This window comes from Oncorhynchus masou, chromosome 3 (genome assembly GCF_036934945.1).
Source record: "Oncorhynchus masou masou isolate Uvic2021 chromosome 3, UVic_Omas_1.1, whole genome shotgun sequence".
Classification (NCBI taxonomy): domain Eukaryota; kingdom Metazoa; phylum Chordata; class Actinopteri; order Salmoniformes; family Salmonidae; genus Oncorhynchus; species Oncorhynchus masou.
The window spans coordinates 32,390,113-32,415,017 of record NC_088214.1 but is presented as its reverse complement, the minus strand read 5'-3'; the positions used below and the strand labels follow the sequence as shown (position 1 = coordinate 32,415,017).

Below are 24,905 nucleotides of genomic sequence, written 5' to 3'. Positions count from 1 at the left end.
ACTCTCTGTAAAACAAAGTTATTATGAGCAGTTTTTTGCTCCTGCTGAGGTACTCTGTTTAGCGTTAACCAGCTAGAAGGATTAAGTAACAGACCTACCAAAGCCCTTCAACATCAATACAATATAAGTCTCTGCCAGCAGCTAGCCACTTGACTGACTGACATGCACTACATGCCCAAAAGTATGTGGACACCTGCTCATTGAAAATGTCATTCAAAATCATGGGCATTAATATGGAGTTGGTTCCCCCCTATGCTGATATAACAGCCTCTTCTCTTCTGGGAAAGCTTTCCACTAGATGTTGGAACATTGCTGCGTGGTTTTGCTTCCATTCAGCCACGAGCATAAGTGAGGTCGGGCACTGATGTTGGGCGATTAGGCCTGGCTCGCAGTCGGCGTTCCAATTCATCCCAAAGGTGCTCAATGTAGTTGAGGTCAGGGCTCTGTGCACGCCAGTCAAGTTCTTCCACACCAATCTCGACAAACCATTTCTGTATGGACCTCGCTTTGTGCACTGGGGCGTTGTCATGCTGGAACAGGAAAGGGCCTTCCCCAAACTGTTGACACAAAGTTGGAAGCACAGAATCTTCTAGAATATCATTGTATGCTGTAGCGTTAAGATTTCCCTTTACTGGAACTAAGGGGCATAGCCCGAACCATGAACAAAGCCCCAGACCGTTATTCCTCCTCCACCAAAAATTACATTTGGCGTTATGCATTGGGGCAGGTAGCTGGAATTCATCCGTGGGACTGCCAGATGGTGAGCGTGATTCATTACTCTAGAAATATGCATTTCCATTGCTTCAGAATCCAATGGCGGCGAACTTTGCACCACTGCAGCCGAGTGACATTACGCATGGTGATCTTAGGCTTGTGTGCGGCTGCTCGGCCACTCGGCAGTCCCATTCTGTGAGCTTGTGTGGCCTACCACTTTTGTGGCCTACCACTTTTGTGGCCTACCAAGAAGTTCCCACTTCGCAGTAACAGCTTTTACAGTTGATGAGGGCAGCTCTAGCAGGGCAAAAATTTGAATCTGACAAACGGACTTGTTGGAAAGGTGACGGTGCCACTTTGAAAGTCACTGAGCTTTTTAGTAAGGCCATGGCTGTGTGTGCTCTATTTTATGCAACTGGTGTGGCTGAAATAGCCAAATTCACTCATTTGAAGGGGTGTCCATATACTTTTGTATATGGTGTATTTATATTTTTTAAATAGCTTTTTGTCCTGCATCTCCCAAATACACTGTCAGCAGTAGTTACCTATTGATCTGACTGTGAGCTGGGGTAGTTTGTTTCATATCTCAGGGCCTCGAGAGGGCGGAGTTACCGCCGTTTTGAGAGAGTGGGAATTTGATGCACAAAAAGGCAAATCCGGTGGAGAAGGCGAACATAGCGAACAAAGGCAGGCGCCATTATGAATCAGTCAGATCAAGAATATAAGCATTCTGAGTTATCAACGCTGGGAGCAATATTTAGATGTTGAACCGTAATGGATTTTATTGTTTTTATTTATTTTATTTCACCTTTATTTAACCAGGTAGGCTCGTTGAGAGCAAGTTACATTTACATTACATTTAAGTCATTTGGCAGACGCTCTTATCCAGAGCGACTTACAAATTGGTGAATTCACCTTATGACATCCAGTGGAACAGCCACTTTACAATAGTGCATCTAAATCATTTAAGGGGGGGTGAGAAGGATTACTTTATCCTATCCTAGGTATTCCTTAAAGAGGTGGGGTTTCAGGTGTCTCCGGAAGGTGGTGATTGACTCCGCTGTCCTGGCGTCGTGAGGGAGTTTGTTCCACCATTGGGGGGCCAGAGCAGCGAACAGTTTTGACTGGGCTTAGCGGGAACTGTACTTCCTCAGTGGTAGGGAGGCGAGCAGGCCAGAGGTGGATGAACGCAGTGTCCTTGTTTGGGTGTAGGGCCTGATCAGAGCCTGGAGGTACTGCGGTGCCGTTCCCCTCACAGCTCCGTAGGCAAGCACCATGGTCTTGTAGCGGATGCGAGCTTCAACTGGAAGCCAGTGGAGAGAGCGGAGGAGCGGGGTGACGTGAGAGAACTTGGGAAGGTTGAACACCAGACGGGCTGCGGCGTTCTGGATGAGTTGTAGGGGTTTAATGGCACAGGCAGGGAGCCCAGCCAACAGCGAGTTGCAGTAATCCAGACGGGAGATGACAAGTGCCTGGATTAGGACCTGCGCCGTTCTCATTTACAACTGCGACCTGGCCAAGATAAAGCAAAGCAGTGCGACACAAACAACACAGAGTTACACATGGAATAAACAGAGTCAATAATACAATAGAAAAAGTCTATGTACGATGTGTGCAAATGAGGTAGGATAAGGGAGGTAAGGCAATAAATAGGCCATAGTGGTGAAATAATTACAAATATAGCAATTAAACACTGGAGTGATAGATGTGCAGAAGATGAGTTTGCAAGTAGAGATACGGGGGTGCAAAGGAGCAAAATAAATAACAGTATGGGGATGAGGTAATTGGATGGGCTATTTACAGATGAGCTATATACAGGTGCAGTGATCTGTGAGCTGCTCTGACAGCTGGTGCTTATAAAGCTAGTGAGGGAGATATGGGTCTCCAGCTTCAGTGATTTTTACAGTTCGTTCCAGTCATTGGCAGCAGAGAACTGGATGGAAAGGCGGCCGAAGTAGGAATTGGCTTTGGGGGTGACCAGTGAAATATACCTGCTGGAGCGCGTGCTACGGGTGGGTGCAGCTAAAGTGACCATGCAGCTGAGATAAGGCAGGGCTTTACCTAGCAAAGACTTATAGATGACCTGGTTGCAGTGGTGGGTAGTATATGGGGCTTTGGTGACAAAACGGATGGCACTGTGATAGACTGCATCCAATTTGTACAATATGTGTACAATATATAAACATATATACATACATATATATGGAACTCGGTGTCCTCACACGTAATAGTTACAGCCATGTTGTAAATCCATTTAAACAACTGAGGGTCTAACAGGGAGGAGGTGAGGGCCCTCGGAGTGTGGTATCAGGAAAATAACCTCACACTCAACGTCAACAAAACTAAGGAGATGATTGTGGACTTCAGGAAACAGCAGAGGGAACACCCCCCTATCCACATCGATGGAACAGTAGTGGAGAGAGTAGCAAGTTTTAAGTTCCTCGGCATACACATCACAGACAAACTGAATTGGTCCACCCACACAGACAGTATCGTGAAGAAGGCGCAGCAGCGCCTCTTCAACCTCAGGAGGCTGAAGAAATTTGGCTTGTCTGCACAATGCAAACTACCTGCCCTCCAGGACACCTACACCACCCGATTTTACAGGAAGGCCATAAAGATCATCAAGGACAACAACCACCCGAGCCACTGCCTGTTCACCCCGCTATCATCCAGAAGGCGAGGTCAGTACAGGTGCATCAAAGCTGGGACCGAGAGACTGAAAAACAGCTTCTATCTCAAGGCCATCAGACAGTTAAACAGCCACCACTAACATTGAGTGGCTGCTGCCAACACACTGACTCAACTCCAGCCACTTTAATAATGGGAATTGATGGGAAATTATGTAAAATATATCACTAGCCACTTTAAACGATGCTACCTAATATAATGTTTACATACCCTACATTATTCATCTCATATGTATACGTATATACTGTACTCTATATCATCTACTGCATCTTTATGTAATACATGTATCACTAGCCACTTTAACTATGCCACTTTGTTTACATACTTATCTCATATGTATATACTGTACTCGATACCATCTACTGTATCTTGCCTATGCTGCTCTGTACCATCACTCATTCATATATCTTTATGTACATATTCTTTATCCCCTTACACTTGTGTGTATAAGACAGTAGTTTAGGAATTGTTAGTTAGATTACTTGTTGGTTATTACTGCATTGTCGGAACTAGAAGCACAAGCATTTTGCTACACTCGCATTAACATCTGCTAACCATGTGTATGTGACAAATAAAATTTGATTTGATTTGAATAACGTCGGAATAAGTAAGTGTAAGCCATACTGACCTCCTCTGGTAGAAGTATGAAAGTATGAAAAGAAGAACCACCTTGCCAGAGATGAGCAAGGCGAAATCTATGGACATTTCTATATGTGTACATGTACATACTTTTCCTTAGTTGAATAGTAAAATAGTAAATTATAACATTATTCTTACAATACGTTAAATCATTCAATTTTCTATGAATTTGTTTTGCAAACATAATGTTCAGTGTCCAGGGGAAAGGGAGAACAGTGAAAATAACAAATCAGCTCCTTCCAGTCATTGGCTCCTATTCCCCTGATTGATCTACTGTTAATTTGCATCCCAAATGGAACCCAATTCCATATAGTCCACTATGGGCATTGGTCAAAAGTGCACTATACATGGAACAGGGTGCCATTTTGGAAGAATTACTAATGTAAAAATTCGCAACCCATCAATGGCCCTACATGCTGTACCTCGAGCACTCTGATGTCATGGGTAAATGTAACTGGTGATAGACATTAACATAATAGAACATCAAAAATCTATAAAAAAAATATTGCCAAGCTTACTTTTCGCCTTTCGACAGATCAGTAAGATTATATGCTTGTTGTCCTTGGTGACAGAAAAAATCCATTCCTCATTCCTTTGATGTTGTCAGACTAAATGTACATTAAAAAGATATCACGACATACAATGAACCATTCCCAGCAAGCCTACTGGGTAGTAGTCATTAGTGCACAACATATCAAAACATGACAAACCATTTTCCAGAAGAAAATGATAACAAGCAATTCGTAAAGGACAAAGTCAGGTGGTCCCTCCATGTTTCAGTACGTTTTCTTCAGTTTAGGGCCTAGTGAATATGACTGTTGTGTAAGGGAAATAAGTGGAGACTGTATTGAGGAATTGTACATTGAGCTAGTAACACTTTATCAGAGCAGAGGCAGCATGAATGATGTACGACTCTGTTTGAAAATATAGTGGGGAAGGAGTTAGAGAGCCTGCTTTTCTGCTGGTTGATTACAAAACAACACAGGGTGACCAGCTGGCTAATGAATAGGTGAGAACTGAATAAAACACTTGCTTTAATGTTTTTGTTACAGCATCCTTAGGGAATTGTATCGATATTGGCAAATCTACTGTATATACAATGCTCTGTATACGTTTGGATTTTCTGCCACTGCGTGTTTAACTGTGGGCGTCATCTTACTTCTGTATCCAATTTAAAACAGATGTATCTCAATCAATGACAGAAAACCAATTGAATCAGTAGACAAAGACACCATTCAATGTGCTTTAGCAGTTCGGGGGGATGGGGGGTTAAATGGGATACCATGTTTTCATCCTAAATGGCACCTTATTCCCTATGTATTGCTCTACTTTTGACCAAGGCCATTGGGCTCTGGTCAAAAGTAGTGAACTATAGGGAATAGGGTGCCATTTGGGTCGCCTTCTATGGACGGCCTCCTGTTTATCTTGGCAGGAGGTGGATCCGGTGTAACCTCCATGACCTCATTTCCTCTGTTGATTTTTACTGGGGGCTGCAGTATAATAGGGTGCCATTTGGGATGATGGCACCCTACCAACCTCTAACTTTGTCTCTGAGCTGAATCCTAGTTGTGGCCACATGTTTGTCAACCATATATTCTATTGTTCTGAATAGGCTATAGGCCTACCAACTGTTTAACATTTTATTGGAATATCAATTCACTTATAATTGGCATTGGGAAAAAACGTGTTATTTATTAACATTAACATTTATTGAGTGCTTGTTGAAAGCTTGCAACACAGAGGAAGGTCCCCCAAAAAGCTTGTAACACAGGAAGGGCCCCCCAAAAAATTCAAAGACTCCAGTCACCCAAGTCATTGACTGTTCTCTCTGCTACCACACCGCAAGCGGGACCGGAGCGCCAATTCTAGGTCCAAAAGCTTTAACCCCCAAGCCATAAGACTGCTGAACAATTAATCAAATAGCTACCCGGACTCGACTAACCCGTACCACCGCACATTGACTCAGTACCGGTACCCCCCTGTAGAAAGCCTAGTTATTTTATTGTTACTTTTTTTGTTTTTTTATTTACTTTATTTTATTTTGTAAATATTTTCATAACTCTTATTTTTTCAACTGCATTGTTGGTTATGGTTTGTAAGTAAGCATACTACACCTGTTGTATTTGGCGCACGAGACAAATACAATTTTATTTTAATTATTTTTCCACAAGGTGGCGGTATGATATTATTGAACTGCAGTAGCCTACCTGAAGCGTTGCTCCTGCTCTCATGAAGCTGCCTTGGCTTAATGAAGTTGCAGATACAACTTGAACTAAAGTCAGGATGCAGTTTATCAAGTAGAATGAGAGGCATGATCACTGGGTCCCAATAACATCATGCTGTAAAATCCCTATTTGGTTGGACAGTTTTTAAAAATAGATAAGTACATTTTTTGTGATGAACACTACATCTCCTGAATGTCCAAATTAACAAAAACAGTTGTATGTATTTGCAAAAATATTTTTTCTTTTGTATTATTATATATATATGGATATTGGATCAACAGAAACATGCCCCTCTGCATAAAAGTAAACACAGGCTTCATTTTATAAGGTTTTAGATTCTTTACACCCAGGTCTCGCTCTTAAACGACTGTTTTCGCCACAAGCAGGGGTCCTATTTGCAGTTTTCACATGCAACAGTGTCTCTATGCTTGTTAAGAAGATAAGCAATCTGTTTAAGCGCTTTCAGAGTAAACCGACCACACACTGGGACGTAATTACCTTCTAACCGGGACGGGAGAGGTTCGGCCTAGCTTGTTTGTTTGTATTACGTCCCAAATAGCACCCTATTCCCCATATAGTGCACTACTTTGACCAGGGCCCATATGGCTCTGGTCAAAAGTAGTGCACTATAGGGAATAGGTTGCCCTTTGGGACTCAGTTCTACTGTCCCACTCCATCACTGTCTGACATCTTAATTATCAGGCCTAGGGCATATTGACAGTAAGATGGGGCACCCAACCAATTATGCACACCAGTGGGTGTTCTGAACTCTGCTCCACACAAACTTCAATAAGAATAGTAGTAGAATCTTTATAATTTCATAATCATATGAGGTCAGTGCCACGTCCATGCAGAGTCTGATAGCCTGCCTACACTTTATTCAAGCGAGACCTAGGCAGTATTTGACGTTTCATTTGGTCGGCAGTATTAATTGGGGGCAGAAGACGCAAGACTTGTAACATAATTGTCGCACAGAGGGGTTCCGTCGAGAGAGGATTACTCAAACAGACCACCTGTAAGGCTTCCATTGCCATTTCAATGTTATTCCGAATCCTTCCCGCGGTCGCATCTACAATACGTAAAAGTGTACTGTTTTCACCAATGCTACCCAAAAGGAACCCAATAGCCATACATAAGTAGGGATACGTTTCTATGAATTATAACTGTTTGACAATTTATGAATAGGCTTTCTAACTTATCCAAAAATATATTCTCATGGCAGGAAGACAACAAAAGCAAATTTGCTAAATGTAGCCTACAGCTTTGGCACAGAATGACTACCAAGACGCACAGGTAACATTTTTATAAAAATGGTTTTATTCTCAAAATAAAGATCTTCTATCAAAGTTAATTATACACATTTACAATCTCGTATAGGCCTACATTTTATATACAAATGTACAATGTTTTTACATGAATAATTATATAAATACATTAAACACCAACGAAACCCGTATGAGACAGCATACTTCAAACCATCTTTGCTAAGCAAATTGTACAAGTTAAAATGAGACAAAGCCAAATCTCTCTTTCGAATTAATAAATGGTGTGTTTAAGACAATATGGTTATTTGTAATAAGGAATAGAACAGTAGATATAACCTTGAATTTCCGAAAAATCGAAAATCGAAAAATATCACTGTATTGTGTATGTCATTGAACTGGTCCTCAACAGTAAGCATAGAATCATATCTCATTATATTTATATGGTTCTAAACTGGCTGCGGGTCTCATTGAGTAAGAAGAGAAATCATTACGTGCTCGTTAATGTGTTAATTTGAACACGCTGATGGACAATCCCAACATAATTAGACGTCTATTCTTCCTTTTCAAACCCGAGACAATGGCATCTGTTTGGGACAAGAGACAGAGCTCGCAGTGCCAGACCTCCACGTCAGTCCCGTGCTAACGTCACTGTACATTGACCCGCTCGTGGTCTTGCTGGCCCAACAGCAGCGGGTGCAGAATTTCCTCCAGGATTCTAAAGTTTTCCCCGACCAGACCCACGCGCCGGACGTGATGCCAACCAAAAGGCACATGAAATATTTGAGCATGAACACAGCGTAGTCTGGCTTTTGCATTTCATGCTCCGACAAGCAGGAACAGTTATTGGTTATTTCCCAAGTTTGTCTGTTGTGCTGCTCATAGAAGTAACAGGCTACTATAATCGTGGCTGGAACAGTGTAAAGCACTGTAAAAATACCTATTCTGATCATCAGTCTCTCCAACTTGTCTGTTTTCGTCCCTCCTTGCTTTATAACACTCCGGATCCGGAACAGTGACACAAATCCAGCCAAGAGAAACATAGTCCCAATGAACAGATAGATAACCAACGGCGCCAAAACAAAGCCCCTGAGGTTATCCAAGTTCTGATTGCCAACGTAGCATATTCCAGCCACGGGGTCCCCGTCCACTGAACTCAACGCCAACACAGCTATTGATTTCATGCTGGGTATCAGCCAGGCAGCTAAATGAAAATACTGGGAGTAACTGGCTATGGCCTCATTCCCCCACTTCATCCCCGCAGCCAGAAACCAGGTAAGAGACAGAATAACCCACCAAATAGAACTTGCCATGCCGAAGAAGTAGATGAGTAGAAATACAATGGTACAAAGCGCAGGGCCGGTGGTCTCGTAGTGGATGTGTTCGGTATCATGCTCCATGTTACAAGCCACTTGTTCATGTCCAGCAATTAGTCTCACAATGTAACCGACGGAGACAAACATGTAACAAGCAGAGAGGAAAATAATGGGTCTCTCCGGATATTTGAACCGCTCCATGTCGATTAAGAAAGTTGCCACTGTTGCAAAAGTGGAGATAAAACATAACACGGACCATAGTCCTATCCAAAATGCAGTAAATGTCCTTTCGTCTTGGGAGAAGTAAGGATTGTGACAGGGTATGGCACAGTTCAGAGTCTGTCCCGTTTTAACTCTGTTGTATAGAGGATGACTGTCACTGTTGACTTGAACCATGGGCGCGCGGCAGTGACACCGGGGTTCGCAAGGAGAACTCTGAGGTTTGTGTTTACTAGGAACATTCGAACGCCCGTGTCCATTCTTCTTTCGTGGGTTTATTGGTTTAACGGGGCGGTTTGTGGGCTTTGCAACAACTGGAGAAACAGTCGTTGTCTCGCTTCTGTTATAGTCCATGCACAATGTATCTTGGTTACCCTGCACTGGTAATACATCGCATCTCATTCTGTCTGGCCATGGGAATCCGTACTGCCTCATCAGAGGCGCGCAGCCTGCCTTGGCTCTCTCACAGACACTCCGACACGGCGGCAGGGGCTTCTTGTAGTCCTCCAGGCAAATAGGAGTGTACATGCTACAGAGAAAGAACTTCAGGTCCGGAGAACACTTGATTTCCACCAGGGGCCAAAACTGGTGCACCTCCAGCCCTGCCTCGTCCTGTGTGTCGTGATTGAACTGGTTGGGCATGTAGGTGTAGTTGTAGCCGATTCCTTTGCATAGAGGCACGGATATCTCCTGGCATTGTAGCTCCTTCGCCGCGGCGCAGCTCGACCTGTGTAGAACGAGTGCAAAAAGCATGCACCACCAGGGCAGCTGGCACTCCATCCTCATTCACTGTTGAATTCGTCTGCTTCAAAGTGCCAGCGAACTTGCGCTTGCAAGTAGGCTGTAGAGTCCGATTATTCCAGAGATGCGGGTAAACTCATCCTTGGCGCAGACGGTGTTTTTGGGGATAAGCAAGCCTTCGGGTGTCTTCTGGCTGGTATAATGTTAGGGAATCCACACATCACATCGTTTATTCTGTTTACTTTATTTTGTAAAAAACTACCACTCTTCTCCGTCTGCTGTGGACTGTTGACTGACACAATATAATTTACGCACCGATATCTCCATTTGGCACCACCGTTAATCGCTCGCTCTGCATGTTAACAGTCGTTGGCGAACGCATTTAATGGAATATATCTGGAGGGAGGCGCAGCGAAGTCACTCCCCCTATCGGAGCGTCTAATCACAGAGCGACAGGGGCGGGGAAATAGGGAAGTCAATCAAGTGTTTTTCAAAGGTGTTTGTTTACCTTATCCCCTTTATAGAATATTTTGTAATTGCTTGGTCTTGGTTTATTCCCCCCCCCCCCCTTACAAAGTGATGCATAACGAGTTATTAAACGAGGGGGAGGAGTTTATTGAGTGAATTGAATTGGACTTTTACATAAAATTTTGGCTAAATTAACAAACACGCTTCCGATAACATTGTTGCCATTTGATTCGTTGCATTGCACTCCTTGGGTAACGTTAGGCCTTATTAGACTACAGTGTATGCATTTTCACGTTCAACATGATATTTACATTTCAGTCAATCATGGATACAGTTATTTGAGAAAGACCGGTTTATCTGTGATTGGAAGGTTTATCTGTGATTTTAAAGGGACACGTTCATTGTAAACCTTTAACACTGTAGTAGGCATAGACCCAAGATAAATATTCAAACTTTAGGGGAGGGTGGAGACCCTGGAGGTTAATGTGAGATAGTTAGGAGACACCAGGGGGTTGTCCTAAACTAAAAAAAATGTGTTTGTCTTAATTGAGGTGCCATTGTTTGATTTAGGGCTTGTATAAGCCCCATGCTGAGGAGGTGATTAGTGAAATGTCTGCCAATGGCTAACAAACATGCTGTGGATGTGTGTCAATAGTCTAAGGCCCTATTCCCACTACGAGAAATGAAGGAGATTCTGCTGAGTGGGGTGGCAAAAGAGAATTCTACTTTTTAATTCACACTACACCCTTGCCTTACCTTTCGTTGAGGTTGGCAATGCGACATTCTTGGTCCGCAGCCCAAATTCAGATCAAATGTTCAAATGTATTTATATATTGTCCTGTGTGGCTCAGTCGGTAGAGCATGGCGCTTGCAACGCCAAGCGTCGTGGGTTCGATTCCCGCTGGGACCACCCATATGTAAAAGTAGTGGCCCCAGCCGACTTGTAAGTCGCTTTGGACAAAAGCGTCTGCTAAATGGGATATATATATATATAGCCCTTCTTACATCAGCTGATATATCAAGGTGCTGTACAGAAACCCAGCCTAAAACCCCAAACAGCAAGCAATGCAGGTGTAGAAGCACGGTGGCTAGGAAAAACTCCCTAGAAAGGCCAAAACCTAGGAAGCAACCAGGCTATGAGGGGTGGCCAGCAAAACATGGCCAAGTTGTTCAAATGTTCATAAATGACCAGCATGGTCAAATAATAGTAATCACAGTGAACAGGTCAGGGTTCCATAGCCGCAGGCAGAACAGTTGAAACTGGAGCAGCAGCACGGCCAGGTGGACTGGGGACAACAAGGAGTCATCATGCCAGAGAGAGAGAGAGAGAGAGAGAGAATTGACCGTAAAGATCACAGTAGCCAGTAAGCACAAACTATTCAACAATGCAACCAAACCAAATAACACTCTTGAGTAATGCAACAATTCACAAGCATGTGCAGACAATTAAAGTGGTTATTTTCTCATCTGTAGGCTACACTCATTACATTTTAGCTTCAAGACAGAAGCACAGAGTTGCTGTAGCAGCATGTCATCATCAGGTTATGAATGATTAACCCTCTTCATAGAATATAAAATACAGTAGGCCTAAATTACATTACAACAAACCAGGCTTCATTTTGATCAATATCATGCAAATCATTACATGTGGTAAAAGCAAATTGTGACTGAAAACGTGGGTATAAGGGAATTCACCAATAAGTGTGGTTTTACAGTGCCATCAGAAAGCATTAATAACCTTTGACATATTCCACATTTTCTTGTGTTATAGCCTGAATTCAAAACAGATGAAATATATATATATATTCTCACCACTATACACACAATATCCCATAATGACAAAGTGACAACATGTTTTTAGACATTTTTGCACATTTGTTGAAAATAAAATGCAGAAATATCTCATTTACATAAGTATTCAAACCCCTTAGCTAAGACACTCCAAATCGAGTTCAGGTGCACTGAATTTCCTTTGATCATCCTTGAGATTTCACTACAACTTGATTGGAGTCCACCTGTGGCCTATTCAATTGTTTGGACATGATTTATAAAGAAACACACCTGTCTATATAACAGTTGACATTGCATGTCAGAGCAGAAACTATTCCCTGAAGTCCAATGAACTGTCCACAGATCTCTGAGATTAAATTGTGATACATCGAGGAAGGGTATAACACAATTGCTAGAGTGATTAAAGTTTTGATGAGCAAAGTGGTCTCCATCATTGGGAAATTAAACAAATGTGGAACTACCCAGACTCTGTCTAGAGCTGGCCATTCGACCAAACTGAGCAACCGGGCAAGAAGGACCTTGATCAGGCAGGAGACCAAGAACCCAATGACCACTCTGACAGAACTACAGAGTTCCTTGGCTGAGATGGGAGAACCTGCCAGAAGGACAACAGTCTCTACAGCACTTCACCAATCTGGACTTAATGGGAGAGTGGCCAAAGGGAAGCCACACCTGAGAAAAAGGCACATGACAGCATGCCTGCTGTTTGAGAAAAGCCACATGAAAGACTATGAGAGCATAAGGCAAAATATTCTGTGGTCTGATGAGACACAAATTTTACTCTTTGGCCTGAATGCAAAGCTCTATGTCTGGAGAAAACCAGGCATAGCTCATTACCTATTTAACACCATCTCTACCGTGAAGCATGGTGGTGGCAGCATCATGCTATGGGGATACTTTTCAGCGGCAGAGACTGGGAGACTGGTTAGAGATAACAATGAAAGAAGCCAAATACAGGCAAATCCTTACTGAGAACCATCTTCAGAGTGCAAATGACCTTAGACTCGGGGTGAAGATTTACAATCCAAAAGGACAATGACCCGAAGCATGCAGCCAAAGCAATGCTGGAATGGCTTCAGAACAAGAATGTGAAAGCCCTTGAGTGGCCCAGCCAAAGTCCAGACTTGAATCCCATTGAAAGTCTGTGGAAAGACTTGAAGATTGCTGTTCACCACCACTCCCCATCTAACTTAACAGAGCTTGAGAAAATCTGCAAGGAAGAATGGGAGAAAATACCCAAATCTAAATGAGCAAAGCTTATACAGCCATACCCAAGACGACTCAAAGTTGTAATCGTCGCCAAATATGCTTCTACAAAGTATTAACTCAGTGGTGTGAATACTTATGTAAATGAGATATTTATGTATTTCATTTGAAATAAATTAGCAAACATTTCTAAAAACATGTTTTAATTTTGTCTTTATGGGGTTTTGTGTGTAGATGAGGCAGACACTTTGTTTTGTTTAATCCACTTTGGATTCAGGCTGTAACAAAACAACACAATGTGGAATAAGTCAAGAGGTATGAGTAATTTCTGAAGGCACTGTATATAGAAGCCCATACCCACCACCCCATAAATTCAATAAAATGCTTAATGGTTTGTTAAGCTGCAGAATTAGTCAGTGCTTCAGTCTGATCAACTGTAGCCTACTGATAACAACCACAGCTGCAGGTAGTCTTGAGAAGCCATTGCGCTCTGTCCCATCTGGGCCTGGTCAAGTTTTTATATCATAAGCTACATTTGATTTATATTTACACCTCAGGTGGTAAGGCTACCTAGGCCTTTTAAATCCAAAATGATTGACACACAATAGTATTGACACACTACTTGAGTATATTTTTAATGACAGATGCAAAGGCCTACACCAGGGGTATTCAACTCTTACCCTACGAGGTCCAGAGCCTGCTGGTTTTCTGTTCTACCTGATAATTAATTGCACACACCTGGTGTCCCAGATCTAAATCAGTCCCTGCTTAGAGGGTAACAATGAAAAAAATCCAGTGGAACTGGCTTCGAGGTCCAGAGTTGAGTTTGAAGGGCCTACACAATGCAAGCCAGCAAACAGCGAGCTCAGCCCTGTTCGTTTTTGTCCAATCGCAGTTGTCTCTTTGTCTGTGTAAGGGGTTTTAATGTTTTCATCCTCCCTAGGGCCATAATTATGACCTGATTAGAAAAATGATCTGGTCCCATCACAGCCCATATAAAACCACTTTTTACAGCTGATTTATTACTATCCCATATGCTACAACTAGGGTCCTGAGTTAGTTAGGTTAGCCTACTACGAGATAAGGGGGAACTCTGGTCCGACTGCGACAGTTTCAGGCTGTTACTGCAATTTCAGGAAAAACCTCAATAAACCAAGTCTCAAATAGTTCCACAGCCTTTTTTTTATAGGTAAGATGCCAAAATAATAATTTCTAGTTGAATGAACATATGAGAAAATGTTTAAGTTGACTGAATTTTGCCTATGTTTTCTCATGTTGGAGCTAAGTTTGAGTCAACTAAAAATGTCAAGTTCAGGTAATACTTAGACTGAAAAGTTGAGTAAACAAAAAAAAGGCTTGGAACCAGTTATTTAATATCAATTAATTGAAACAACTAGATCTGTGGATGTTTTTTTTCAGTGTGACATGCACATAATTACAAATATTGAGGTATACTGCTTATGTGGTCTGTCATTTTCTTTGCATTTTGTTTCGAGCAAATCTGGCAGAGCCGTGCTTCCAAAGCCAGCCTGTGTCTACTGCATTGACATTTTAAATAGATTTCCGTGAGTGCTTCCCCTCCCCTCTCGTCTCCCTGCCCCCATCAGAGGGGTTTGTGCCCAAGTAGCACTCTATTCCCTACATAGTGCACTAATTTTAACCAGAGCCTTACGTGCCTTATTCAAAAGTAGTGCACTATACAGGAAAGAGGGTGCCATTTAGAATGCACACAAGCTTTGAACTGCAGGTGAAAGTTGCAGAAAAGAACAGGTGTCCAGTCTCAGGGTCATAGGCCAATATAATGGAGACCAGCAGATGAGGAGCCGCATCAGTTACCCTGATTGTGTGTGCGTCTCAAATGGCACCCTATTCCCTATAACAGTGCACTGCGGGCCCTGGAAATGGGGTGTGTCTATCAGAATCTATAGGGACCCGTATTGATTAACAGACAGATAGAGCAGCAGTCCAGCAACCAACTGTTGAAACGCCCCCTGTGTGTAACTGTGATAGCAGGTGTTGGATTACGTATGGGCCCCCTGCTTTCCAAATTTAAAAGGGTGGAAATGGAATTACTGCATCTGTTTAAAACTACATTTCTAGGCCCACATTCTCTGGTCAGAGTGGGACCTACCCCCTGCCCCCCTTCTCTCTCGTTATGCTCCCAGGGCTCTCACAGTTCATGATGCCAGGGGGAGAGCGGGAGAGAGAGCGGGAGAGAGAGAGGGAGAGACACAGAAAGAAAGAACTAAGAGAGAGAGAAAGTGAGAAAGGGGAAGGAGAAAGAGGGAGGGAGAGAGACTCATTTGAGACACACGTGTAGATTTGTAAAGACTCATTGCTGAGGACCAACTCTCATGTCTTTTCTCCACGCTTCCACCACATGAAACATGGCAGCCATGTAATTCCCTTGTGGCAAAGTTGACCCCAATTGAATCAGTCAAATGATAGGTATTAACGGCAGAATTGAGTGGTTCTGCCTCGTCTAAGTGATGGTCGATTTTGAGTTTCTTTCTGAGCTTATTGAGTTTATCATTAAAGTCAACAACACAGTTATTTGAAACATATTGTGAACCATTTCAACAACTTAAAAGAATGATACTTGTTTACGATTGTTATGTTACGAAAGATTTATAAATACAAATCAATTGTATATGACCTTACAGTGAAATGCTTACTTATAAGCCCTTAACCAACAATGCAGTTTAAAGAAAATAACATTATTTTTTTTTCAAAAAGTAAGAGATAAGAAAAACAAATACATAAAGAGCAGCAGTAAATAACAATAGTGGAGCTATACACAGGGGTACCAGTTCAGAGTCAATGTGTCAATGTGTCTCCACCCGGCACAGCCAGAAGAGGACTGGCCACCCCACATAGCCTGGTCCCTCTCTAGGTTTCTTCCTAGGGTTTGGCCTTTCTAGGGAGTTTTTCCTAGCCGCCGTGCTTCTACACCTGCATTGCTTGCTGTTTGGGGTTTTAGGCTGGGTTTCTGTACAGCACTTTGAGATATCAGCTGATGTACAAAGGGCTATATAAATACATTTGATTTGATTTGATTTGCGGGGGAACAGGTTTCGAGGTAATTGAGGTAATTATGTACATGCAGGTAGGGTTATTAAAGTGGCTATGCATAGATAATGACAGAGAGTAGCAGCAGTGTGGTGAGGTGCAAATAGTCTGGGTAGCCATTTCATTAGCTGTTCAAGAGTCTTATGGCTTGGGGGTAGAATTTGTTTAGAGGCCTCTTGGACCTAGACTTGGTGCTCCAGTACTGCTTGCCGTGCGGTAGCAGAGAGAACAGTCTATGACTAGGGTGGCTGGAGTCTTTGACAATTTTTAGGGCCTTACTCTGACACTGCCTAGTATAGAGGTCATGGATGGCAGGAAGCTTGGCCCCGGTGATGTACTGAACTGTATGCACCACCCTCTGTAGTGCCTTGCGCTCGGAGGCCGAGCAGTTGCCATACCAGGCAGTGATGCAACCCATCAGGATGCTCTCGATGGTGCAGCTGTTAAAACCTTTGAGGATCTGAGGACCCCTGCCAAATCTTTTCAGTTTCCTGAGGTGGAATAGGTTTTGTCAATCCCTCTTCACGACTGTCCTTGTGTGCTTGGACCATGTTAGTTTGTTGGTGATGTGGACGCCAAGGAACTTGAAGTTCTCAACCTGCTCCTCTCCAGCCCCGTCAATGAGAATGGTGGCGTGCCTGGGCCTCCATTTCCTGTTGTCCACAATCATGTCCTTTGTCTTGATCACGTTGAGGGAGAGGTTGTTGTCCTTGCACCACACAGTCAGGTCTCTGACCTCCTCCCTATAGGCTATCTCATCGTTGTCGGTGATCAGGCCTACCACTGTTGTGTCATCGGCAAACTTAATGAAGGTGTTGGAGTTGTGCCTTGCCGTGCAGTCATGAGTTGTACAGGAGGGGACTGAGCACGCACCCCTGAGGGGCCCCCGTGTTGAGGATCATATTTGGAGGATGTGTTGTTACCTACCCTTACCACCTGTGGGCCGTCAGGAAGTCTAGGATCCAGTTTCAGAGGGAGTTGTTTACTCTCAGGGTCCTTAACTTAGTGAGGGCACTATGGTGTTGAACGCTGAGCTGTAGTCAATGAATGGCATTCTCACATAGGTGTTCCTTTTGTCCAGGTGGGAAAGCGCAGTGTGGAGTGCAATGGAGATTGCATCATCTGTGGATCTGTTGGTGCGGTATGCAAATTGGAGTGGGTCTAGGGTGTCTGGGATGATGGTGTTGATGTGAGCCATGACCAGCCTTTCAAATTGTTTCATGGCTACAGATGTGAGTGCTACGGGTCAGTAGTCATTTAGAACCTTGGGCGCAGGGACTATGGTGGTCTGCTTAAAACATGTTGGTATTACAGACTCAGACAGGGAGAGGTTGAAAATGTCAGTGAAGACACTTGCCAGTTGGTCAGCGCATGCTCGGAGTACACGTCCTGGTAATCCGTCTGGCCCAGCGGCCATGTGAATATTGACCTGTTTAAAGGTCTTTCTCACGTCGGCTGAGGAGAGCGTGATCACACAGTCATCTGGGACAGCTGATGCATGTTTCAGTGTTACTTGCCTCGGAACGAGCGTAGAAGTTATTTACCTCATCTGGTAGGCTTGTGTCACTGGGCAGGTCTCGCCTGTGCTTTCCTTTGTAGTCTGTAATAGCTTTCAAGTGCAGTATGATTCGATCTTAATCCTGTATTGGCGTTTTGCCTGTTTGATGGTTCGTCGGAGGGCATAGCGGGATTTCTTATAAGCCTCCGGATTAGAGTCCCGTTCCTTGAAAGCGGGCAGCTCTACCCTTTAGCTTAGTGCGAATGTTACCTGTAATCCATGGCTTCTGGTTGGGGTATGTACGTACAGTCACTGTGTGGACGACGTCCTCAATGCACTTATTGATGAAGCCAGTGATTGATGTGGTGTACTCCTCGATGCCATTGGAAGAATCCCAAAACATATTCCAGTCTGTGCTAGCAAAACAGTCCTCTAGTTTAGTATCTGCTTCATCTGACCACCTTTTTATATACCGAGTCACTGATGCTTCCTGCTTAAATGTTTGCTTGTAAGTAGGAATCAGGAGGATAGAGCTATGGTCAGATTTGCCAAATAGAGGGCGAGGGAGATCTTTATACGCGTCTCTGTGTGTGGAGTAAAGGTGGTCTAGAATTTCATTCTGGTTGCACATTTAACACGCTGATAGAAATGTGGTAAAACTGATTTAAGTTTCCCTGCATTAAAGTCACCGGCCACTAGGAGGGTCGCCTCTGGATGAGTGTTTCCCTGTTTGCTTATGGTGGAATTGAGTGCAGTTTGAGTGCCAACCTCACTCTGTGGTGGTATGTAGACAGGTACGAAAAATACAGATGAAACCTCTCTTGGTAGATAGTGTGGTCTACAGCTTATCATGAGATACCCTACCTCAGGCAAGCAAAACTTTGAGGCTTCCTTAGATATCATGCACCAGCTGTTGTTTACATAAATGCATAGGCCCCTGCCCCGTGTCTTACCAGAGGCTGCTGTTCTGTCTTGCCGATAGAGTGTATAACCCGCCAGCTGTAGGATATACGTGCTTTCAGTTCGTCCCATTTATTTTCCAGTGATTGAACTAGCAGAATTGAAGGCAAGGGAAGATTAGCCACTCGTCGCCTGATCCTCGCAAGGCATCCTGATCTTTTGCCTCGAAATCTCAGTTTCCATCTCCAGCGAATCACGGGATTGGGGCATGGTTGGGTGTCTGCAGTATATCCCTCGCATCCGACTCATTGAAGACGAACTCCTTGTCCAGTTTGAGGTGAATAATCCCAGTTCTGATGTCCAGAAGCTCTTTTCAGTCATAACAGATGGTTGCAGCAACGTGATGTACAAAACAAGTTACAAAAAAGCTAAAAAAAACTATCAAAATAGCATGGTTTGTTGAGAGCCAATAAGATGGCAGCCTTACCCTCCGGCGCCCTCATTAACAACTTATGATTGATTTCTTTAGCAGTCAGTCTGACCTTTTCTCGGGATATTTCAACTGGGCATACAGACCTATTTGTCTAACTAAATCAGGTTTCAGAATGTCTGAAAAGTAAATTAACATTTAATTTTAGTCCCAAGGTAAAAAGGAATAATTTATTTGATTTGAAACCGTATATACTGTATGTGATTAGGAGATGGGGCTGAGGGTAATTAGGTCTCATTTATGACTCCAGGAAAGAGATTGGGCCCCCTCTCTCTCCAAATGATGTTTACTTTAGAGTTTGAAGACAGTCTTTAGGATGCCACCTTTAGTCTCTGAAGGAATATGGTCCTGTTGCTGAGTTCTAAGCATCCTATGAATATCCAATATACAAATATAGCCTAGCTATATCTGTCAGTACTGCCCATCACGCTTCAGGGGGAATTCTCCCTAGGTACCGATCTAGGATCAGCTTTCCTTCCCCCAAAACCTAACCATTAGTGGGGAAAATGGAAAACTGACCCAAGATCAGCGTCTAGGGTTAACTTCACCTTACACCCCCAGCACCAACACTCTCCAAGTGTGATTCACTCCCCAGTCTGTAGTTGTAGCAGACTCCCCTGTCTGTTTTGTTTAGCCAGAGATTTGCTGCTAAACAGTTTCAGGTGTGTCTGCCCCCAACCCCTCCCCAAATTCCCAACACCTCTCACACACACAAACACCTTGGTGATAAGTACAACAATGAAGAAAATAATGAAAAACACAATGTAACAGATACAGTACCAGTCAAAAGCTTGGAGGGTTTTTCTTTATTTTTACTGTTTTCTACATTGTAGAATAATAGTGAAAACATAAACTATGAAATAACACATATGGAATAAGGTAGTAACCTATAAAGTGTGAAACAAATCAAGATATATTTTATATATTTCAAAGTATTTTATATTCTTCAAAGTAGCCATCCTTTGCCTTGATTACAGCTTTGCACACTCTTGGAATTCTCTCAACCAGCTTCACGATGTAGTCACCTGGAATGCATTTCAATTAACAGGCGTGCCAATCATTTGAGTCAATCAGTTGTATTGTGATAAGGTAGGGGTGGTATACAGAAGATAGCCCTATTTTGTAAAAGACCAAGTCCATATTATGGCAAGAACTGCTCAAATAAGCAAAGAAAAACAACAGTCCGTAACTACTTTAAGACATAAAGGTCAGTCAATCCGGAAAGTTTCAAGAACTTTGAAAGTTTCTTCAAGTGCAGTTGCAAAAATCATTAAGCGCTATGATAAAACTGGCTCTCATATGGACCGCCACAGGAAAGGAAGACCCAGAATTACCTCTGCTGCAGAGGATAAGTTCATTAGAGTTACCAGTCTCAGAAATTGCAGCCCAAAGAAATGCTTCACCGAGTTCAAGTAACAGACACATCTCAACATCAACTGTTCAGAGGAGACTGCGTGAATCAGGCCTTCATGGTCGAATTGCTGCAAAGAAAACATTACTAAAGGACATCAATAAGAAGAAGAGACTTGCTTGGGTCAAGAGCCCCGAGCAATGGACATTAGACCGGTGTAAATCTGTCCTTTGGTCTGATGAGTACAAATGAGAGATTTTTGGTTCCAACCGGGGGTGTCTTTGTGAGACACGGAGTAGGTGAACGGATGATCTCCTCATGTTTGTTTCCCACCGTGAAGCATGGAGGTGGAGGTGTGGTGGTGTGGGGATGCTTTGATAGTGACACTGTTGGTGATTTTATTTAGAATTCAAGGCACCAGCATGGCTACTACAGAATTCTTCAGTGATACCCCATCCCATCTGGTTTGTGCTTAGTGGGACTACCATATATTTTTTTCAACAGGACAATGACCCAACACACCTCCAGGCTATGTTGGGTATGTGGCAGGGTCTACAGTCAATCACGGATTACAAAAAGAATACCAGCCCCATCGCGGACACCGACGTCTTGCTCCCAGACAAACTAAACTACTTCTTTGCTCGCTTTGAGGACAATACAGTGCCACCGCTACCAAAACCTCTTCTTCACCGCAGCCAACATGAGTAAAACATTTAAACGTGTTAATCCTCTCACGGCTGCCGGCCCAGACGGCATCCCTAGCCGTGTCCTCAGAGCATGTGCAGACCAGCTGACTGGTGTGTTTACGGACATATTCAATCAATCCCATGTTCCCACATGCTTCAAGAGGGGCACCATTGTTCCTGTTCTCAAGAAAGCTAAGGTAACTCAAGGGGTTGTGTTTTTTTAGAACAGAGTTGAAGCTGTTAAAATCATCTTCATACATTCATGATTCTGCAAAATACATATTTTATATGTTTCTATATTCATAGTTAATTTAGTACCATGTGAGCCCCACATCTATGGTGCTATGTTTTCCCTTCTAACTTGCAACTTGTTCTCTTCACGTCATCAGTCCCTGAAGGATGAGGCTATTTTAAAGGGAACAACTGGAAAGATTCATGGCATTTTTATAATTGTGTTCTTTCTTCTGCTGCTATTACATCCTCAGTAAGAGAAACATGGCCGTATCGGCTTCACACAAACACGGATTAATTAGAACCGTAATGACAAGCTGGAAACTAGCTAGCGCACTTACTAACCTCTCATCTGAGGGAACGCCGGGGCGAGGCTAATCAGTGGATGAGTCCCAAATGGCACCCTATTTCACTATATAGTGCACTGCTTTTGGCCAGACCCTGGTCAAAGGTAGTGTACTATATAGGGAATAGGGTGACATTTGGGAGGCAGTCAGACTGCTCACAGAGATCATTTCTCTGAGTAATTAGGCAAAGCCCCTGTGGAAAAGGAGGAAATGTTGTAATGTACCGTGAAGATGTTTTTCCTCTTTACCTGCCTGGCAGAAATACCACACTTCAACCACCTTGGAATGGAATTAAAAATGTTCGGAAAGTAATAAAGTTATGTCACACAATGTCTATACATGTTTGCATTTCAGTAGTCCCCAAAGCTCCTCTTTTCAGTTCGCTGCAGCTCGCGACTAGAACGAGTTGCAACAAACACTCAAACTGGACAGTTTTATCTCAATGTCTTCATTCAAAGACTCAATCATGGACACTCTTACTGACAGTTGTGGCTGTTTTGTGTGATGTATTGCTGTCTCTACCTTCTTGACCTTTGTGCTGTTGACTGTGCCCAATAATGTTTGTACCATGTTTTGTGCTGCTACCATGTTTTTTTGCTACCATGCTGAGTTGTCATGTGTTGCTGCCTTGCTATGTTGTTGTCTTAGGTCTCTCTTGTTGTGATGTGTGTTTTGCCCTATATTTATATTATATTCAATTATTTTATTTAATTCCAGGCCCCCGTTCCCGCAGGAGGCCTTTTGTTAGGCTGTCATTGTAAATAAGAATTTGTTCTTAACTGACTTGCCTAGTTACATAAAGGTTAAATAAAAAATAAAAATAAAAGCCTCGGAAAGTCCAGACTTCTCACGTTCTGTTTGAAATTGTCCAATAGTCCAATAGTTAGGTCAACGAGACGAGATTTGGAAGGATGGCCAAGCGAGACTAGCAGTTCCGTAATAGAGGGCTTCTGTCCTCCGCTATATCTTGTCCTGATTTAACAGTAGTGACCTCGTAGATAATGTTCCCCATCAGATTTATTTCAAGTATTAAAGTGGATTTCTGACATATCTAGTTACCAGTAAATACTGCAATTGAAAAATCCTTAGACCTTTATACTCCAGATGCCATTTTGTTTTATGTTTGAAGAGCAGCTCTGTAGCGTCACAAGATTGTGTATATTTAAAAAAAAAAATAACTAGACGAGTCAGTTAAGAACAAATTCTTATTTTCAAAGACAGCCTAGGAACAGTGGGTTAACCGCCTTATTCAGGGGCAGAAGAATAGATTTGTACCTTTTCAGCTCGGGGATTCAAGCTTGCAACCTTCTGATTACTAGTCCAACGTTCTAACCACTAGGCTACCTGCCACCCCAGGTTGCTGGTCCGCAATCAAAAATGAGATTCAAGGTTTCTTTTTAGTATTTAATTAATTTGAAATGTTTATTTGTCTACCTACACGTGAATAAAACAAATACTAAAAATGAATCTTGAATCTCCTTTGAGTGAGGATCAGCTACACAATTTTGGAATTCTATTGCATTTTGGTCGACACACCTGTTCTGAGCGTAGTGGTCACACAAACCTTCTGAGATCTGTAGCATTCCAACACTTTAGTACTCATCCTCTTAGGGGAGTGTGGAGTTGGCATTGTGCCCTCTGTGTACACGCCAGACTTTGGTTTACCACTAGTGAAGCTGTTGACCCTTCTACCTCTGGTCTGCATCCCAAATAAAACCCTATTCCTTATACATGCTACATGGCCAAAAGTATGTGAACACCTGCTTGTCAAACATCTCATTGCAAAATCATGGGTATTAATATGGAGTTGGTCCCCCCTTTGCTGCTATAACAGCCTCCACTCTTCTGGGAAGGCTTTCCACTAGATGTTGGAACATTGTTGCAGGGACTTGCTTCCAGCCATGAGGTTATTGAGGTTGGGTACTGATATTGGGCGATTAGGCCTGGCTCGCAGTCGGCGTTCAATATTAATCCCAAAGGTGTTCAATGGGGTTGAGGTCAGGGCTCTGTCCAGGCCAGTCAAGTTCTTCCACACCGATCTCAACTAACCATTTCTGTATGGACCTCGCTTTGTGCACTGGGGCGTTGTCATGCTGGAACAGGAAAGGGCCTTCCCCAAACTGTTGCCACAACGTTGGACGCACAGAATCATCTAGAATGTCACTGTATATTGTAGCTTTAAGATTTCCCTTCACTCGAACCAAGAAAAACAGCTTCAGCACTCAGCGGGCCCGTTCTGTGAGCTTGTGTGGCCTACCACTTTGCGGCTGAGCCATTGTTGCTCCTAGACGTTTCCACTTCACAATAACAGCACTTACAGTTGACCGGAGCAGCTCTAGTAGGGCAGAAATTTGACAAACTGACCCGTTGGAAAGGTGGCATCCTATGATGGTGCCATATTGAAAGTCACTGAGCTCTTCAGTCTATGGAGATGTCAGCAACAGGTGTGGCTGAAATATCCAAATTCACTAATTTGACGGGGTGTCCACATACTATTGGCCATGTAGTGCAGTGTACTACTTTTGACCAGAGCCTAAAGTATTGCAATATATTTGGAATAGGGTGTCATTTGGGATGCAACCCTGGTTTCCATGCAGCAGGGTTGGAAAACTAATGCAGATGGTTATCAGATCACATGTAACATGCACTAATGGTACAGCGCACCGACCTGATACGTAGAAAACCTACTGTTTCTACTTGTGGAATCGCAATGCTCGTCAGTAGCCGAGAATTTTGACTTTGAGCCAGTCAGAGAGCACAAGCCTCCATGTGGGGGAGCCGACGGACATGAGAACAAAAAGGAAAAAAGAGGGCACTTTTCCCAGTGTAATCCAACCCCTTTTCATCAGAATTTTTCTATCTTAAACAACAAAGCTGCAAAAGACATCTAGCTAGCTGCTTCAGCAACTCTTGGAAGCTAACAGGCAGCTACTTCATTAAAAAATATTATGATTGAATTATAACATTATTATTATATTATAATTATATTTAATTATAATGTTGCTAGCTACGCTATTCATTGTCATGTATTTATAAAGCTACTAGTTTAAGTTGTGATCTA

The 24,905-nt window shown here is 43.0% G+C and overlaps 1 protein-coding gene and 1 pseudogene across 1 annotated transcript; both read right to left on the bottom strand.

Moving 5' to 3' along the window:
- Nucleotides 1–7,563: 7,563 nt before the first annotated feature.
- Nucleotides 7,564–10,160, bottom strand: LOC135514787 (frizzled-8-like). Its single transcript, XM_064938395.1, has one exon. The coding sequence runs from the start codon at nucleotides 9,850–9,852 to the stop codon at nucleotides 8,098–8,100; it is 1,755 nt and encodes a 584-aa protein (XP_064794467.1). The 5' UTR covers nucleotides 9,853–10,160; the 3' UTR covers nucleotides 7,564–8,097.
- Nucleotides 10,161–15,593: 5,433 nt separating this feature from the next.
- Nucleotides 15,594–15,691, bottom strand: LOC135519065 (small nucleolar RNA SNORA17; annotated as a pseudogene).
- Nucleotides 15,692–24,905: the final 9,214 nt, after the last annotated feature.